This window comes from Lingula anatina, chromosome 1 (assembly GCF_051362555.1).
Source record: "Lingula anatina isolate TDL-2025a chromosome 1, LinAna3.0, whole genome shotgun sequence".
Classification (NCBI taxonomy): Eukaryota; Metazoa; Brachiopoda; class Lingulata; order Lingulida; family Lingulidae; genus Lingula; species Lingula anatina.
In genome coordinates, this window is record NC_141767.1 from 15,405,980 (window position 1) to 15,426,430 (window position 20,451).

The following is a 20,451-nucleotide window of genomic DNA, read 5'->3' on the forward strand; positions in this document are numbered from 1 at the left end:
TCGTAATGCTGGCATTTGGTCGGGCTTGCATTGGAGCGACATCTACAGTCATCACAGAAAAAAATAATAAAAAGATGCAGCAAATATTAACAATATCTTACGTTTTAACGTTTCTTAATGTTGTTGGGATAGGTAAGTTATTCATGGTTAGTCAAACTTTCACCTGGGTGAATATTTTACTTTACAGTAGCACAGTTTTACTGTAGGTTGTACTTTATTGTTTATTAGTACAAAAGCTAGAAGCCGAACCTTGAAAGTGACCAACAGTGTCCATCTCAGCTGTCCATCTAAATATATCTAATTGCATCTAAATATAATTGCATTACCCGGTATACAGTAAGGGGACAGACACTGTTTTGTGCAGAGATGCGGTGATAGTCAGCTTCAAAACAGTATCTTGTCTAATCTTTTGATTCTCGTATTGTGAGAACTGCGGCCAAAAACCCCCAGTTCCAAAAACTGGCAAAGGGAAACATTTTGTCATCTTGTCACATACAGTAGATTACCAGTCATACTGAAATGTGCAATACAGCACAATACACTAGATAAAACAACTCTGGATGTCAATAAACACAAGAAAAGGTCATTCACAAGGAAATAGAGTAATATAAAAGTGAAATATATTGCTAAAGGCAATTAATATCGTGAGTGTCGGGATTGTAGTGCATTTTTTGGGAGAGTGTAAAATCCACATGGCAGACCAGGGATCGAACCCAGGACCTCTTGCTAACAGGGCGAGTGCTCTACCGCCTGAGCTATCCGGCCGTTCTACCCTGCGCCTGGCACTACACTCCTCCCCTAAATGCCGAAAGGCGCGAGCCCTATCACGCACAACCGCTGCCACCATTGTAGCGCATTTTTTGGGAGAGTGTAAAATCCACATGCCAGACCAGGGATCGAACCCGAGACCTCTCGCTTACAGGGCGAGTGCTCTACAGCTTGAGCTATCCGTTCCACCCTGCACCTAGCACTACAGGGTGTCTGCCATTTTGCCAAGAAGAGCCACTAGTGTATAATGACCGTATGGGGGACAACAGCATGATAAACAAATCATACCAATTGCAGTTGGATCAACGACATTCTTTACCTATTATTCCTAGTAATATATTTCGCTCTTATATAGCCCTGTTTTTTTTTACAAATGGCAGTTTCTTATGTTTTTTCTTGTGTATTGCATAAAGTATGATGCGTAGATTTTTATGTATTCTGTAATAATGTTTTATGTATAGCTATGTTGCAGTGTTATATAAAATTACCCGTATGATTGTTATTAAAAGTAGATTTAGCTGTAGTCAGGATGCTGGGAAAAGATCCACTCTGAATCAGCATTATTAGGACCACCAGCGTATACGCTGGCGGTACTCATGGTTTTAGTCCCGACCCGTCTCGTACAGCTCCGCCGGCTCCGCCGGCTCCGTTGGCTCCTGCGGCTCCGCCGGCTCCTGCGGCTCCGCAGTCGGGCGCCGGAAACAAGTCACCGTTACCACTTCTCCTCCTAGACTGCCAGGACCTGTGTCCCCATCTCTTGGATTTAGGTCACATATAATCTCAACTTGAACACCCTGGTTTTTTTGTCTCTGTCGGTGCATTGGCCTGGGCGTGACACTTGTTGAAACGCACCCTTGTCAAAATTTTTGAAAATTCAAGGCTAAATATCTCCCAAACCAAAGGAATTATGGGAAAAATTACTACAGAAGTCTGACCAAAAGTCATATGTGGAGATTTCAAATATGCCCTTTGATTTGACTTTTGACCTTTTTTTCAAGGTCAAACAAGCCAAAATTTTCTCAAAATGGGAATTTTCTGCAAAAAAATATTTGTTTATGCTATTTTTTGGAAAGTACACAGATCTAAGCTCTCCTGTTACAGTGAGGGGTTACAATTGGGGACTCCTTTCATCTTTGAGAGTTTGGGGTCAATCGGTGCATTTCCACGGGAGAAGCAGCCATTAGATACCGAAACTGAAAACTTGCCTTTATTCTGGAATGGTAAATGCCAGAGACCTTTTGTTCATCGCACTTTATAGAACTTGTCAAGTGCAATACTGGAGGTGGTGTCCATTTTTTTGTTTTCGATATGGTTTAGGCATTGCGCTATATCAAAAATTACAACATCGCAATATTCAGTGGGGAAAATGTTAAATATTCCAAAACTGGCAGAGATACGCCTATAGTTACTATTGAACTTGAATAGGAAGTTATATACAAGTAATCTAACTGTGACCTTTAAATTGACCTTTGACCTACTTTTCACCATGAACTGAACTTTGCAAATTTTCTAGCCCTTATATCTCCAAAACTGGCAGAGATACACCCTTAGTTACTATTGAACTTTAATAGGAAGTTATATACTGGTAATCTAACTGTGACCTTTAAATTGACCTTTGACATACTTTTCACCATGAACTGAACTTTGCAAATTTTCCAGCCTTTATATCTCCAAAACTGGCAGAGATACACCCATAGTTACTGTTGAACTTGAATAGGAAGTCATATACTGGCATTCTTATTGTGACCTTGAAATTGACCTTTGACCTACTTTTCAACATGAACTGAACTTTGCAAATTTTCTATCCCTTATATCTCGAAAACTGGCAGAGATAGGTCCAAAGTTACTATTGAACTTGAATAGGAAGTCATACACTGGCAATCTTACTGTGACCTTGAAATTGACCTTTGACCTACTATTTATGATGAACTGCACTTTGCATGTTTTCTGGCCTTCATATCTCCAACATTGGCAAAGAAATGCCCATAGCTACTATTAAACTTATATAGGAAGTCATATACTGTGACCTTGAAATTGACCTTTGACCTACTTTTTTACCTCAAACTGAACTCTGCATATTTTCTTGCCCTTCATATCTTCAAAACTAGCAGAGATCTGCCCAGTGTTGTCCCTAGGTTTTCTCTTTTGTCAGCATTCCGGTATATGCATTACTGATAATGCATTTCAAGGAAAACCAATAGGCCTATTGTCTAGAAAATCACAGGAGTGATCAGTGTTAGGAAAATACAGGTTAATTAGGACATCTCCTTGATTGGACCATTTTAACTGTTATGTTTTTTTGATTTTTTTTTTTCATATTTTGAGAACTCTTGTTTATTGCATTTTATAGAGCTTGTCAAGCACAAGACTGGTGGTGGTGTCCATTTTTTTTTTTTTTTTTTTTTTTTTGGGGGGGGGGTGGTGTCCATACGAATGCGCTTACTCCAGCTGGTGGTACAATATCCAGAGGCGGTATCGCCTCTCTGATCCTCTAGTTTAAAAATATGTTAATAAGATGAGGTTATGCAGAAAAAGGCCCTACTTTTCAGAAAAAAAGCCACCCCTACCATGTTTTTAGTGGCTATTGGCCTGACTTTATTGTGGTAGAATATAAATCAAAAGGTGGTTTTCAAGTTGTCAAACCACTCAAAAATAAATTATATGCAAGGGAACTGCTTATATGTTATAACCTAATTCAAAAATTGGATATTTAATTTCATCTTGTTTATGTTACATTTGATTAAATTATTATCTAAATGCATGTGTTTTTGAAACATCTGCCATACTGGTATTCCTTCCTAATTTCTAACTAGACAACCGTTTCCAAGGCCTTGTTCAAGCCATGAGTGGCCGTCTGCCACAATCACATGTCTTAACCAATCAAAATGATGAAATACAACCTCTGTCCTAGATTGCAGTCTAGCTGTCAGTCTTATTGTACGTCTCATCTCTAGCTTCAGTGTGGTGAGTGTGTCACAGGTAGAACATGAGCCTATAAAAAAAGACGAACATTGTGGTTTTAACGTGGGCAAAACCTTTATGTTCTGAAAACCTTTTTACTTTCATTGGAGAGGTATTGTGTTCAGAATGGTAGTACATTACATGTAGTACATGTATACTTGAATGCCATGAGTAGTTTGGTAATACTTTTAAACAGTCCATTTCATGTGAAATTTAAATTGACAATTTTGACCTTTTGAAAGAACATAAGAGTAGAAATCACGGGTGACCGTGTAGAGATCTGTTCAAAGCAAGGGCAGTTTTCTGCTCATATTTGATCAGACTTTAAATAGCTCCATTTACTGTCCCCATTTTTAGTCGGTATTCCCTTCTCATTCCAGTGCAAACACTGCTTTCATTCTTTTCCTTCTTAGTTGTAAAAACATATATAGACACCTAACATAGGGGAGCTCAGGTACTAATGCATTTGAATTCATGAAATAATTTTTTGTTTTTTCTTGTTTCAGTTCTAGGCATACCAGATGAAAAAAATGAGAAACCACAAGCAACCATATTGAGGCAATACACATATTTAGTACGTTGGAAATTGGGAGATCTTGAACAATATAAGGATTGTGAACTCAGTTATGGTGCAGACCTTAGCAATAATCTCACAGTTGTGCAGTATATAGTGCCTGCCAGCATTGTGCAAGGATATGAACTAAATAATTTAAGTGCTCATGCCAAGTATACTGTGAGAATTGTATGTTATAGAAATAATGGGTTGTCTCCAATCAATAGCACAGTGGATTTTATTACAAGTAAGTACTTAATGATAAGTATTGTTTTACACTTAAATTACAAGTCACAGAAGGTACTGTGAAAGTCTTTTGATTTTCTAACAGACATGTTTTCAAGTTCGTGTTCAAAGTTTTAAAAAACAGTTAAGTATTCTGAATTAATAATATATACCTGGACCCTTACTAGTAAGGTTGTTTTGTGTAGACTTCATGTTTATTTTCATGTCACTGTTTCATAAAAACCAAATGTAGTATTCCAACTGTTATTTCAGATGGCTCATTGGAAGATGTGACTACACAACAGACAGGAGTCAATACAGAGACAAAAAGATCTATAATTTCCACAGTCACAAGTACTGAATATCCCTCAGTTTTAAAGGAAAAGATATCTTATGGTATGCTAAACAAAGTAGACATTACTCTTGGTGTTATCTTTGGTATTGTTGGGATAACAATAGTTGCTGGTGGAACGTTTTATATTTGGAGGAAGGTACGCAGATACAACAGGATACAGAGATTTGTTGGGTATGTATCTACATAAGTTTTAAATGTAAACTACACTTACTGTAGAAGGTTTATTTTTCTTCAAGAGCACCATATCTGAAATTGAGATGTTACAAAGCAGAAAAAAAGGAGAATAAAAGCCCCATAAGTTGCCAAAAATCACTCACTAGAATTTGAGAAATTTTGTTGGACTGATTATATTAAACATGGTTTGGGGGACTGACAAAAATTATGTCTATTGGAAAGGAGACAGTGTGCATAAAAAACATCATTTTAGGTATATTCCACCTATTTGACCCCCCCCCCCCCACACACACACACACCCAAGTCATTTTATGTCCTGTAAAGCTTTTTATATTTCCCAATTCTGACTCTTAAGAAGAATCTTTTAAATAAAAGTTTATCTGAAGTGTACCTAGTGTTGTTATTATCTTCTTAGCCTCCTCAGTTACATGTAGCCATTTCCAGCTCACCACATCTGTATAATTCCTGTCACCCAGGGCTGCTATACAAAATCAGGCCTACCCAACTACCAGACTCCGCACCTACGGATCCAGAATAAACCGGTATATCAGACCACACTACCCATTTTCAAGGTGTGTCAGATCGCATTACAGAGTATCAGCCACCACACCGATTTTGCCTGGTGTGCGATGTGATAGCGATGATCCTAAGCTGGGTTGGAAAGTAAGGCATCTCATCTAGATTCATGCGCTGCTGCAATTTTTCCTGTTGAACAGTGTTTATGCTAAAAATCTGACAATACCGCAATTTTTTAACATAAAATTTAGGTTCGAACATAGCCAATGATGTTTTGTAAATAAGAACTTGCAAACTTATATATTAATTTAGAAAAGTAGACCTAATTTTGATAGCAGAAGCATATTCTGTCGGGGGTTAAATATAGTTTTCATGGCTAGCGGGATGGACTAGATTGACGGAGCAAGCATGCTGTATGATGAGAGTTTTCTACTGGTGCTACAAGATGAAGGTAATTTACCATTTCAATAATAGTTTTTTCACCGACTACCGTCTGTCGCCATGTTGTTGTAGTCATACAACTCCTACTTGACAAAAACGAGGTGCGATACCAGGATGACGGGTAGGCCTACAAAATTTGTGATGGGATATGATACTCTGCAATGCGATCTGACACACACCTTGAAAACGGGTAGTGTGGTCTGATATACCGGTTTATTCTGGATCCGTAGGTGCCGAGTCTGGTAGTTGGGTAGGCCTGAAAATGTCCCGCCATTTTCTTGTGGGATAACAAGGCAATGCTTGTGACAGCAGATGTTATTCGTTTTGACTGGCCAGCCATTTAAAACTGAAGTATTAAATAAAAAATGGAATAAAACATCAAATCCAAGAGCAGGGATGGGTCAAGCAATAGTTTATGAGACTCGAAGTAGAGAACAATTGCTTTTTTCCTCATGAAAATTCATTTTGGCGGGCACTTTTTCCCACTTACTTCACCAATGCCCCAAAAATTAAGATTTGCTCAATTTAAGGGTCAGTCAGGCTCATTGTGTTACAAACTTTCCAAGTTTGTCTTGTCCAAGGTGAACTTTGTCATCGGTTTTCAAGTATTGAAAACATAATCCAAGTACGTTTTATTAATTTTTTTTTAAATATTTTGTATCAGTGAGTCAGAACTTTTGAATGCTCGTATTTGTGGTTAAGAGAAGATGAGAGGTAAATGCAGTTGAAACAACTTCTTGGCAATCCTTAGGTTGCCATACAATAGAATTTTCAGGGAGAAGGATTGAAAATGTCAACCACATTGTGTGTGAAGTTGAAGTTCATTGGAAACGGTCTCAGCTGTACGTGGCGGTGCAAGTGATTTTTTTCCTGTTATTGTTAGTATTGTTTTGTCAAGGACTGCCTGGAATTCTGTGCTTGTGTCAGAACTGTGACATTTGAATGTTTGTGCTGAAGATTTTAATAGTTGCTTTTCCATGTACGATTTAGTTGCAGTTTTCTTTGAAAACCAATTATTTCTACGTGCAAATGAAATCTATCTATACACTCTTTATATGAATGATTCTTCTCAATATGAATGTTTGTGTACCAGTAAAATGTTCATATCTTAAATATCAAATATATCAAATTTCTTCAGTAGATTTGTAACTAAAGAGACCTTATAGTAATGCTTTTTTTAACTTTCTGAACTCATGAAATAGGTTTTTATATATGTAAAGACAATTTTTTAAAAATGAATTCTATTACTGGACTAACATTGCTCTATTTGATGAAATTGTGTCTCCCTCTCGGGGACTTCAGCTGGTCTACTGAGAATACAGGTGAACTATTCTCAGTCCGGTTATGTATTTCACAAACTGTAGACAAATGTTAGTCTAGTATTGAATTTAAAAAATTTCTTTATGTAAAAAAGACTGGATGACTAGTATACATGGTATTTATGTATTTACTTTTTTTCATAATTCTCATATTTATAATAAAGACAGGGCAATTTATGTTGTTCAGTGCCATTGTGTGTTTGCATGCTGCAAATGTTTTCTAAATTGATTGAAATTATTTGGAAAAAAATGCAATTTTTTTTTCATGGAAATATTCTAATTGATCCGACAATATTAAATTACTATAAATCACATTGGAGTATAATATAGGATTTGGATATTTTATAGAATTCAGTTCATTCTTACTATGCTCATCTCAGAATAAAATTTAATCGACATTGTGGGTGATTTTATCACTAAATTTCAGAAACCGTACGTCAGACAGTAATCCTTTCCAAAGTTTACGCCAGGAGGAAGAAGAAGAAGACACATGGAGTGGGACATTGATGACCTGAAGTATTAACAGGACATTGGTATGGATGTCACACTCTGTCTATCAGTATGGCCAACCACAGCAATGAATATGAAGCCACTGGTTGCCACAGAACCTCAGCTGATTCCAAAGAAGTAAAAAGTTTCTCAGTCTGCTGGGTAGTATTTTATCTGAAGTAACCAGAATGACTACACATAAGAGGTGAACAATTTCAGCACTGGCTTTAAATGATAATGGGAAAAAAACTGTTGCCATGGCAGAAGACCTCGTGGTAGTTTGGATGCCTAAGTGCTGGTAATTGATGAAAATATTGATGTACCTTCAACCCATTAAAAAATCTGCTCTTGTGAAAATGTTAAAATTAACATATTTAAGTACATGGTAATATTATATGTAAACCAGTTATGACATATAATCCATTATGCAAAAAGGGATTATGCACTATTATAACTGAATAATGCACATATTCATTTGCAGCTGTTATCATGTTCGCTGCAATGAGTGGGTTCTGCAGTAGTCATCTCTGTGTCACAAAAGAATGTTATGTGGCAAGTGAGATGTCTTTTTTATGCACAGACGTGGTGGTTTGTGTGTATATTAACATAGCCTGTGTATTTGTCTGCAACACCAAGATAGGACATGCACATCTCCTGTTACCTCAATAATGGAAAGCAATATTGCTATTTTGCTTCAAATTCTCTGTGCTTATTCACTGGCGTTGGCATTGAAATGAAGGTTTAGAGTGAAAATCGTGACCTGATTATTCTTTGTATTTTTTCTATAACATTTTATAAGTACAATAATTTTGATCTCATGGACACTGTATTATCTAGATTGCCTGTCTGATTTAACTGAAACCTGCTAGGAATAACCATGGACCTGAAATGATGGCCAATTTTAAAAATAGGTGTAATCTGCTTATTATTTTTTATTCATTATTATTTTTGGTGATTTTGACAAAAGACAATTGGACCATTGGCTGTCCTGTCCTGATTACAGCTACAGTTATTTTTAAAAAGGAATGTTTTTTCCTAATATTTAAAATGAGATATGTTGTCTGTACATTTGTCAGCCTTACTTGGCTTGTTTCATACTTAGTACTGGTACATTAAAAAGATGGGTGCCATAATCAGGGTATTCAGCATGATATTGCTATAAATTACTTTCTTTTATAACACGCAAGCTCCTCACAAAATTCACTAGAATTTTTTGTAAAAAGGATCAGTGGATCATGTCCATTTATACAGCACCTGCAATATGATCCTTTACTCTCCAGCTTCCTGCAAATATTTTGCATTCAGGCTACACAAAATTTAAGGGGCTTTATAAACCGATTTGGTATAATTTTATATATCTGTTGGAATTTAATCGTTGCAAAATGATGTATGAACTTAACAGACAAAATGGTGTGAAAAATGAAGACAGAAATATTGAACCTGTCGGTATATTTAATGTTTTCACAAATGTCACTGTGATTAAAAGGAAGATCATTAATGGTCTGACTTAAAATGACCTCCGACCTTAACCAGGAACAATGGCCTGGTGAGTTCGTGGTACCCACCGATCATTTTCTTGAATCTTAAAATGATCTTTTTTTTGGTTGAAAACCCAAGGTGAAATACACATGGTGTGTTATCATATCTTATGAGATTTCAAAAACAAACATACAAACAAAAAACCAACAAGTCAGCTGGTCTGAAATACAGGGTAGTAAGTGGTCTGCTGCCGTCTATGTAAAACGAGATTTTAAATCTTGAGACTAATTTCCAAAGATGTACCTTGACATGTCTGAACAATATGAATGTATTAGAAAATTTAATATGAATAAACATGCCATCTGTTTATTGGAAGTCGCTATTATGTAAGCATATTGGGGAACGTGTTATGTATTTGTCGTGACTACATGTAATGTATTGATGTTATTTCACCAGTTAAACTAGTGAGGAGCAAAGAATACTCGCGGATGTCTTTAAAGTAAGACAATCTTTTTGTACAACAGATTTATTAAAAGATTTAACAAATAACATATCGTATGTGGTTCATTTACCTTGGTTGTATATCACGATCATGTATTTCCATGCAAATTGGAGCAATATCAGACTAGGATAAATTTGAGGTTGCTCATTAAACTCAAATAAACGGCATATACTCATGTAACGGTAACTTTAATTATGGGTTTTTTTATTTAACGGTAGCAGTATTAAGTGTAAGTGCATTCAGTGCTATGATAAGTCTCTCTTCATGTCAATTTCATAGTGTCCAGAATTAATGTGTATATATATGAATTACCGTGAATATGTTTTACTCTTGGGTAAGCATAAAGGAATCAGTTGCTGCTGTTGGGCACTTCTAAAGTTTAACAGAAGAGTGAGTGGGCAACAATCTTTACAGAATGTTGGGAAACAGCCTTCCTGTTTAACCAAAAAGAAATAAATGCATCATCTTGAAAACGTTTCATATTGTTTTTGTTTTTCTTCTCTCCAATCGCACCTGTGACCTCAAGATTTCCATTAATACCTTCTTTTTTTTTTTTTTGATACGTCTAATGTTTGGTACTGTGTCGTGTAAACATTTTGTGTAAACTTCAAATAGTTTTAAATGTCGAAACCGTTAGATTATACATATTTCCCTTTTTTATACGAAATATAAAGCATTCCCAGTTCAATTTTTTGTTAATAAATAATGCAAATTTCAGTACATAGTTTAAATTACTATTAAAAGCTTTAACCTTTTGTTTACATACAGTCAGTTTGTTGTTGAACTTTAAACTTCTAGTTGGAATGGCTTGTAAGGAGTAAACAGTTTACTAAACAGGGGCTTGCAGTGTTTAATGGAGGGGTTGGCGGTCAACTGTTAAGTTCGTCCACTTTTCCCTGCCTGTCAATCGCGTTTGCAGTGGACGCGTTCAGTTCGTCCATTTTTGAGAAGGTATAAATACAGCTGCTCTGCGCTGAGTATGCCAGTATATCAGTGTAGCACTAGCAGTAGAAAGTAAAGTATAGCATAGCTGGCGCCAGAATCATTATTTAATTTATTCTGTCGGTGAATAGCTACTCAGCTAATGTTTGTAATTTCATTCTCTCCGACATGAAATAAACGTTATTGTATTGTATTGTATTGTTACCCGGTAGATGTGACTTGAAAAAGAACAGTGTTCTCAGAAAAGAAAAGAAAAAAAAACTGATTTTATGTGTTGTGCGTTTTTTTCCACCAAAGTACACCGCACTGGTGACAGCAATTTTTTCAAGAAAAGTCCCTAAAAATGTTCCTAGACAAAACTCTAGACCAGATAAGAGTGCTATAAAACCTTGCAATACATTAGATTTTGAATACAGTAGGCCTACTTTTGTTCTTGTCATTTAATCTATATCCCGTCTGCTATTTTAATTCTATTGGTGTCTCCTTCTCCGGCGTCATGACATTGATAAAAAACATTATGCCACGGAAGATGAAAAGATGGTGGATCTCGTCAGGCAAGAATCTTGATCGCATCACGCCCGTCGACATCCGCCCTCGCGTGTATGTCAGGCCTCGCTGACCTGTGGTTCACATGTGTCTATTACGTTACAGTCAGATTATCTTTACCTACATAATACATAATATTTGGTTGTTATTTAGAAATATTAATAAACAATTTATATCAAACACCTCCATCAACATCTTCAACGCCTCCTTCAAATACCTAACTGACATCAGTTAAATTCGTCATTAGTTGTCCTTTTCACTTAGGTGACATTTTAGATGCTAATTCTAAGTTATTTAACCACGAAAACCATGCCATTGTACACGTACCAATTGTACGCATAGAGACAATGATTGAGAAATGTCAACTTACCACATTAATTTAAAACCAGTATTTCTTTTGCATTTGTGAGAAAAACTCAAGCCAGCGCTATGGTGACACATTGGCCGCCTACTTGTTTTCCCTTCAAATATCACTTTGCAGTCCAAACGTCGTACTCAAGTATACTTGTATCAGTAGACAAAATCTAGGGAATATCAACATACAACTTGAATTAAAAATTAACATCTTGCTTATTTTTGCAAGTACCAGGCGGAAGTTACAGCGGTTTTTGTTCTTGGTATTATGAGGCGTATTAAGCCCTAAACGTTATCCCCCCTAAATCTTTAACCGCAAGAAAAAATACAAAGCTACTATAAACTTATAACTAGGAAAAAAGGGAATACGTGCAACCTAAACCATTCACCCTGGGGTCACTCGTTCCAATTACGACATTGTCAAGGATTCTTAATATCCATGGTACCTGTCGTGCATAATTAGAATTTGGCGTTGATTTTGCTGTTAAACATTTTGTAATATTGCAACAAAATTGAGCAAATGACCTATCCTATGCATCATTATTTTCTGCTTTGTCTGTACATTTGGCAGCTTTGCTGCTTTGTTTTACTACAAGTCACAGATAAAGTATCATATTTAGAAATGCAGTTCAATTCGAGAATCGAAAAAATCAGTTTTATGCACACTCTTTTTGGTATTATACACTGTACGCGTGTTAAGAGATTGTTCGTCACTGTCCCCAGTCTCTCTAGGAGCGACACACGCTTCGTCTTAGGCCTCTTCAGAATGCCTGTGAACTCTAATTTGACCATCTTGGCGGTAATGATGAAATTTGACCTCAATAGTGAATATCACATGGTTCCAAAGTTTTGCTCGAAACCACTGATGGTACCCAATTCATTAGAGGAATGGTACTGACACACCTAACTACATATTTCTCAATGCACACATCTCATATGATATAAAAGCTCTTAAAAACTAAATTTTTTACACCTAAACATACCTGAAATATTCCATGTTAAATGTCAAATCTGCACAACTAGAGGCTGTTAGGAAATGAACCGTTTAAACCATGCCAGGCAAACCACAATGGTATTTAAGTTGAAAATTGACGCAATTTTCCGAAAGGCTGTGTTAATAAAATTATGGAATAAAGTCTAATTAAGCAGACTTTTGCGGCAAAAGATTAGGGTTATGGTTTTTTCTTCATCAGCCACCAAAAGAACCTTTTTTTTAATGCTTTACTTAGACTCTGAGAAGTGTTTGTTAAATGATTGAAATTATTACTTTAAGTTTAGGTCAGTACCTTCTTGAATCTTATTCACATGAAACGTACAGTATATAATTAAATTTTAATATTAAATTCCCTTCGTTTGCGGTATCAATGAACCATATTTAAGTCTTCCTTAATCTGGGATCTGAGTCAAAACACTTCATCACAAAGCTTTTCATGAACACATGAAACAGCCAAGTCAAGATGTCATCACGCTATGAATCGCAGTAAACTTTTGCCTCTTTGTGCAGCTATATATATGAATGGGTTCCATACCCAAGAACGTGAGACGTCTCCTAGATCAGAGAATAATGAATCCATGTGCGCAAGTGCCACCAGACAGAATGGTTCAAGTTTATCTTGAACTCTTTCGAAGGCTGAACTTCTTAATGGTCATTTGTGCAGCGGCATGGTGTTTGTCTGTTGAACATGAAGAAAAAGAATATTTGGACAATATGAAAAACCAGTCATTATATGTGATGATCCATAGTTTATTTGGATCTAAAACAGGCCAAGAGAATCAGAAGAGATACAGCATTCGGCTTTATCCTCAGGTGGGTACATCACTAACACCACTCTCCAGTTTTAACTAGAATGTACAGCTCTCGTTCTTTGGAGGTAAAGGAGAGAATTGTTGATTAATCAATTACCCAATTATTTTAATTTTTCATCACGTATTTTGCAGTCTTTTTTCTCTGTTGCTATGTTTCTCACATTTAGTTTCAAAAAACGTTTTCTAGGTTGACCAAAACTCTTTGTCATCTCTTGTTATCAGAAGTATCTGTTTGTGATCTTTTATCTCGATGCTAGTTACAATCTATCTAGCTTTGCTGTTTGAAGACAACAGATATATATGTATGTTTAATTATTGTAATCAGTCACACATCTTGATTTTCTTAGAAAACAAAAACAAGGCAGGCAGCACTCGCAGTAAAGGCTTATTAGGGCGGCAACGCCAACTGTGAGGCACCCTAATCAATTTGTGAAAAATTGAATTTTAATACTATCCAATTAATACTTTTACTCCATTCAAAACATTATCAAATAACCATTGATATTATTTTACGGCAACTGTTGACTATGCGATGTTTTTTTTTTAAAGTGGCTTTACTTTCGTACTCTATGGACCTTTCCGGATAGGAATATTGGTTGCCTTATGACGCGGAAACAGTAAGATAGATAGATAGATAGATAGATAGATAATACAAAAAAGATATTCAGATACCTTGTCCTTGAACGTGTGAACGTTTAAGTCAAAATGGGGAAGAAGAAAAAAAGAAAAGAAAACCTTGAAGGACACTATGAGTGGCATATACATCACACACATAAATGATGTAATATGGGAGAGGGATATTTTATCATGATCTTGCATTTACGCTTGTCTACAACAGAGAAAGGACAGAATGCCTGGATCGTTTTCTGGAACAAGATATTTTGCTTCGATAAAGACAGTTTCGACAGAGACAACTAATTGCATTATATTTGGACGTGTTACCACCGAGAACTGCTGGCGTGCACATTCTGGACATTCGATCACGTTTGTTAACTTCTCATTGTCAGTATTTTGACTACCTACTGGATGCTGTCTATTCTAATGATGTCATATTCTACGATAAAAGCCATTTATAGATCAACATTAACGAGCAGATGACTGAACAAAATGCATTTTGAATGGTGTGCAATCAAAGTTTTGTCTGTCTTTGTGCACGTCTGTAAAGCCTCTCTTCTGGTCCTCAAATCAAGTTCGGTCCCTTGGTTCTAAACTGTTTACCAGAGGCTCTGTTCTGGTCCTACACCTGTTAATGTCCATCATGACGTGTTCTAACGTGTTCCCCAAACGTGTCCTTGGCTGACTCTATTATGGTCTCCAATATTTGAGGTTTAAAATTTTAAGAGGCTACCAAAAAACGTACGTAAACTGAATGTTGGAAAGAAATGCATTTCAATTATTTAAATTGTATTATATTTGCTATAATATATTCTCAGATTTTTTAAAGAACACAAAAGTTTTGCTGCGTGACTACCTTTAGGATGCCTATTACTACTGAAATGTTTATGGCGTTCCCTGCTTCTTGTTTTCAAGACAGTTACATTCGTGGGTGATTGTGTGCATGTGTGTGTATGTGGGGGGGGTACTCACTCACTCACTCGTTCTTTATTCCGTTTCAAGTTAGTATAAGCTCTTATTTTCATATGGACGCGTTTATTCCCGTGAATTTCCTAAATGTCCACTGGACTGTCAAGAACTATAGTGATTCAGAGCTTATATAGGCACAGTATAATGGATTTTTACTGCATACGTTTTATAAATCTATTAATACTGCAATTTATGTAAAGAGCTCCCTATGAAGGATAGTCTAGCTACTTTATTCATTTACGCATTTTGTTTCAGAATTTTTTTTTTTTCAATTTTCAGGATTTAGGGTATAGGTATGGTCACTATAAAAATACCAAAATGTAGGCGTTTTGTGCAAGTAGTAGAAATGGATTATATTATTTTCGAATCAGCGGATCTAAAATTAACGCGCAATATATTCGTATTTATAGCCTGTTTGACTGCATTTAAACTGAGACGCAAGTGAAGATAATGTGTGTTTGATTGACGGGGCTGGTTTAGAGATGAGCTGCATACCTTGTTGGTATTTATACCTAGGCTTTCACAAGCTATATATCCCATATCATTCGGATAATGTTCAAGTGATGTTTTGCTACTGGATGACAACTTACATGTAGCATCCCAATTGTATTGCTTTAGGAGAGTACAGTGAAGGGAATATCATGAAATCCCAGTGATCTGACCAAAGTAAATTTGAGGGACTAATGGTAGAGGAAAGATCCAGTATAACTAAGTAGTATAAGTATGCATACCAATGCAATTTACTGTTACACAACGCCGTTCTCCCTTGGGCAAAATTAAAGGCTAACATCCCCGTTTCAATTTACCACTTCAAGGGAAAGATTCAGAACAGCGCCAATACTAATTAGAGCTTTTAAGCAGATTGTTGGAAGATTGTGTTAATTCGTTACATCTAAGCTTTGTCAGGGATTAATTTTTGGTTGGGGTTATGGTTTATGTTTAGTTTAGTTTAGTTTATTTCACTGTAACATATGCATCCACTTGTGTGGATGAAAATAACAATATGAATACAATTTATGTGGCGATTATAATTGGAATGCCTTTGATAATTTTATAACCAAGACTTATGGAATAAAATACTATAATTTTCTATGTTTTATAATTATGTGTGAGGACTCGCACCAGATACGGGCATTTAATTTTGGTTGGTCCTTACGGGCTTGCATTCGACCGGCGGCAGAGTTGTGAATCAATCTACAGTATATTATTTTCAGTTTATATAAAAGTTACCTAAGTCCCGCATAACGCTATCTAAAAAATTGGTCACTTTATGACCTTTTAAAGCACCGCTACAGATGTAGACACTCCAACCCAATTAAGTTCGATGTGAGAAAACTTTCCAACAAAAAGTGATAATGTGAGCCACATATATTAAGATAAATATCGGAATAAAAATATGACACGTTCCATTAATTTTCACTGGCTTATGTTATTGTACCCTCTAATAGGGAAAGCCGTCAGCAGTTATTTAAAGTAATGTGAAACATTCATAAAAACGTTATGCAAAACGTGAGCGGTTGGGATAAGTTAATTTACGCTCTCATTTTTCATATGAAAAAAAATGAATATTTATTACAAGAGTTCAGGGTGGGAGGGGGGCATAAGGGCATAGCAACTAAATTATGTTATGAAATAACGATTTGAAATTTAAAAAAAAGTCAAGTTGAACCTTTCTACTGATATACTTTATCATGGTTCGGTTAAGAAGATATATACCCCCCCTGCCCACACTTATTTCAACCTGTAAGATTGGAAAGTCGGTAGTCTGGCTCGGGCAATAAGATCTTACTATCTCCACATCTGGTTTCAATCAAGCGCGTTCAGAGCTTCAGAGCTTAGGACAAACATATTGCTCCTTGGGCCAGGAAATCTGGAGAAGGGGAGTAGAGGAACATGTCTTCTCAATATGGAAATCTATATATTTTTGGTAATTTCCTTTGTAACATTTACGAACACTGTAAAATACACTTTCTCAAATTAATATAATGTTCAGACATTTCTGTAAATATCCTGAATTGAAATACTAATTTTAAATGTCAGATTTATGACGAGGGAGAGAGAGGTCAAGACATTCTGTAAATGTCCCGAACTAGGGGAGAGTGTTATAAACTAAACACATCTTGGCAATAACCCGTAGCCAGTTAGACTGCTGAGTGGTTTACTTATTATGATCAACATTATTGTTTATATTTTTATTAATATCAAACAATTTTACTGTTTGCAGGTATACCTGTTTGGAACCTGTACTCTGCGCCATATAATAGTAATGGTGCAAAGTAGTGATATTGTAAAATCCTGCAATAAAATTTTCTTCAAATATTAAATTTTATTAAATGGTTGAATACAACATTAGTAATAGAACAGTAATAGAATTCAGTATAATGATACTGAATTGTTGTAAAGACATATAGGAAGCAGGGTTACCATATATGCTCGGAATTTTGTCGGAGAGGGAAATTTCTCGAGTTTGTTCACTGTCCTGTGAAGCCATATTTTGTAGCCTGAGATGCCGTATCCGTTACTTCGTGACCTGACCTGTCAAAAGCACGTCTGGGCGCTCTTTTCATCTTTCAATTCTTCCACATTAATCAAGATACGGAGTATCAATTACAAGTGCCCGGGGAGGGGGGGGGGGAGGAAGAGGGAGCATGAAGGGAATAAATAACTATAGTAGTATATCTATAATATATAACTATAGTAGCGACACAAGGTTACTCTGCAATTTATGTCTTTCCATTTATGCTGTGAAATAATAGTCAGGTAGTCCGTTGATCTCGCGAATCAACCAAATGACCGTTAGTTGAGTTGCTTAACTGCAAGTAATTAATCCCCTCCCCTCCCCCGAAAGTCATACTGGCAGGTTTCCAAATGAAGACTATACCGCAGAAAAAGTTTGGGGCCCAAAAGAGAGTCAGCCAAGGACACGTTAGGGGAACACGTTAGAACACGTCATGATGGACATTTACAGGTGTAGGACCAGAACAGAGCCTCTGGTAAACAGTTTAGAACCAAGGGACCGAACTTGATTTGAAGGCCAGAAGAGAGGCTTTACACACGTCAACGTTCTTGTTATTGGTCTAAAGCTAACGGTACAAGAAAAGCAATGATTGAAGCTGTTAAACACGAACAAACCGCTTTTAGTACGAAAAATACACATTTGAAAATGTAAATCAAGCACAAAATTGACAATATATTACGATAAACGAGGTGGAACAATGACGTCATCGGAGTCAGCCATGCAGAACGCAGCAGAAACTCGAAACTTTTCAAAAAAAGAATAACATATATGAAATAAAAATATAGGATATGAAATACATCTATAACTAAGTGTTGGCTCGCATATCCCTGCCTCCACACTGGGACCACTTAACACCAAGTTGATACTTATTATACACTTCAACATTTCAGATTCCATGTGAAGGACTACGAAAAAGATGCGAGCCTTTTTCTGGTGACTGCAGCGGTATTTGCAATGCTTCCCGTAGCTCGCACAAATCTTGTCTTCCAACACGTGCGCTGGGTTTCCGCTGTCTTCAAGTGTGGTGTAGCGGTCTGGGCGTGCCCTGTAACCCGCTGTCTGGATGTGCTGGCAGATGTAACGACGGGGGAACAAAGGCATGCCGGCGAACTAGCGCAGGTTTCATGTGTGTGCGGTCTTTGGCGTAATAATTTGCTGTTGAACTAAGATACATGTACAGGGGTTCTTACTCAAGTATTCTAGTTCTCACGTTGCTCATTTTTCTTCGGAGGCTTTTTATTAAATGCCAAGAGCCTAGCTTCAACTTCTGACTGTAACTAAGACTTCATATGACGTAAGTAGGCTGCATAAGTCTAAGCATATACTTTAGGTTGAAGGTGCGAGAGCCAATTAATAATGTATTGTTACTTATCTCCGCAACGAAGCTAAGACATACTGAAGCATGGCCAAGGGGACGCTTAAATGATTATTTGAAGTTCAAAACACAAATTTGGCAGATATGATAGCTTTGAAAGCTTTACTTTTGGGGTGAATAATCTGGACCACCTCCGTCAAGCTGCCCGGAAAGAATTGAAGAGTATCACACAAAACATATCAGTGACCCTTAATGAATACCCCGCCATTAGTTCCTGTAGTTTGTTACGAAACGTAATAAATGTCTAGTAAATTCTGTAACAAACTACATAGACCCCTGTCGGAGGTAACTTAATGGAAGCATAGCAGCGCCACCTACAGGATATAGTTGCAGTGAGCAGTAAAACACACTATTGGACATATGATTTTGAAAACAGCGCAATTTAATGCAAATAGTGTATACATTTGGTGACATTTGACGGTTTCTTTTCAATTTTATGAACACTTTTACCTCTATGGAAATCACCGTAGAACATCAGATGGGGGGGGGGGGGGGGGGGTCGGTGCATGTTACATACTTGAATAAAAGATATAGATATCTACACCTGTGTTTTGTTTTTCTGTACCGCAAGTCATGGTCTATGAATAAAATAGATTTAAGCGGTTTACAGCTGTCATGTTATTATTTACAAGAAAAACATGTGATTGACATCAGTGGCAATTTCCAAACAGAACTCGTGGTGATTGTGGCATTCATGCACCAATACCCAACTCTACGCTTGCTCCAGCAGGACAACGCCCGTCCCAATACTGCCAGGGTACATGTAGCACAGGCGTACCTGCAGCAGGAGCAAATCTAGACTCTTCTTATTTAAACCAGAAATGTCTCCCATTGAGCATACCTGGGATGAACTGGGCAGACGACTTCATAAACACCAGCCACAGCCTATCACCGTCATTTAGTTAAGAGCTGCACAGGCGGGATAATGGAGAAGGATGACCGGTAAAACCATAAACCAGAGACATCTAGTATGACTAGTGCATTTTCAATCAATTGCCTTGCGGGCAAGCATGTCTAAAAATCTACTTGCCCCACTCCAAAATCATTTTTTAAAACGGAGCGGGAGGGTTAAATAATTTTAATAGTGTTTGGGGGGAGGGGGTATTGGACATTGCAGTCCACAATCCCGGTTATTTGCGGATTTGATAGTAAAGTGCGAAAAAAATTAATAAATGAAAACTGACATAGGTTTTCGTGGGATAAATAATGCTTGCTCCTGATAAAAGAAAAACAGCAGTTATTGTCTGGGAGTTAAAAACAGTTTAGCTAAAACTAAAATACGGGTAATTAGGACTATGTATCTCCGGGTGTCGCACGTGCACGTCGGTGCTGTTACATCATAAAGTGTACATCTGTCTTCTCTAGAAGTAAATTCTTCATGGACAGATATTGCCAATGCTTCACTTTTTACATGGACGAGCTTCTTTTGGTGACTTTCTGTAATCATCTTAACTTTTCTGACTGATGAAAGTTGCTGTGGAGATTTTAACTCGTCAGTGGCACGTTTACATGTCAAGATGACTAGGTGCTTTATACACTGTAGG

At 36.8% G+C, this 20,451-nt stretch overlaps 1 protein-coding gene across 1 annotated transcript; it reads left to right on the plus strand.

Annotated features, from left to right (window-relative positions):
- The first annotated feature begins 3 nt into the window (after nucleotides 1–3).
- On the plus strand, nucleotides 4–10,260 carry LOC106163528 (uncharacterized). The gene is made up of 4 exons (XM_087004656.1): nucleotides 4–132; nucleotides 4,236–4,529; nucleotides 4,781–5,033; nucleotides 7,740–10,260. The coding sequence occupies exons 1-4, from the start codon at nucleotides 6–8 to the stop codon at nucleotides 7,825–7,827; spliced, it is 762 nt and encodes a 253-aa protein (XP_086860782.1). The 5' UTR covers nucleotides 4–5; the 3' UTR covers nucleotides 7,828–10,260.
- Nucleotides 10,261–20,451: the final 10,191 nt, after the last annotated feature.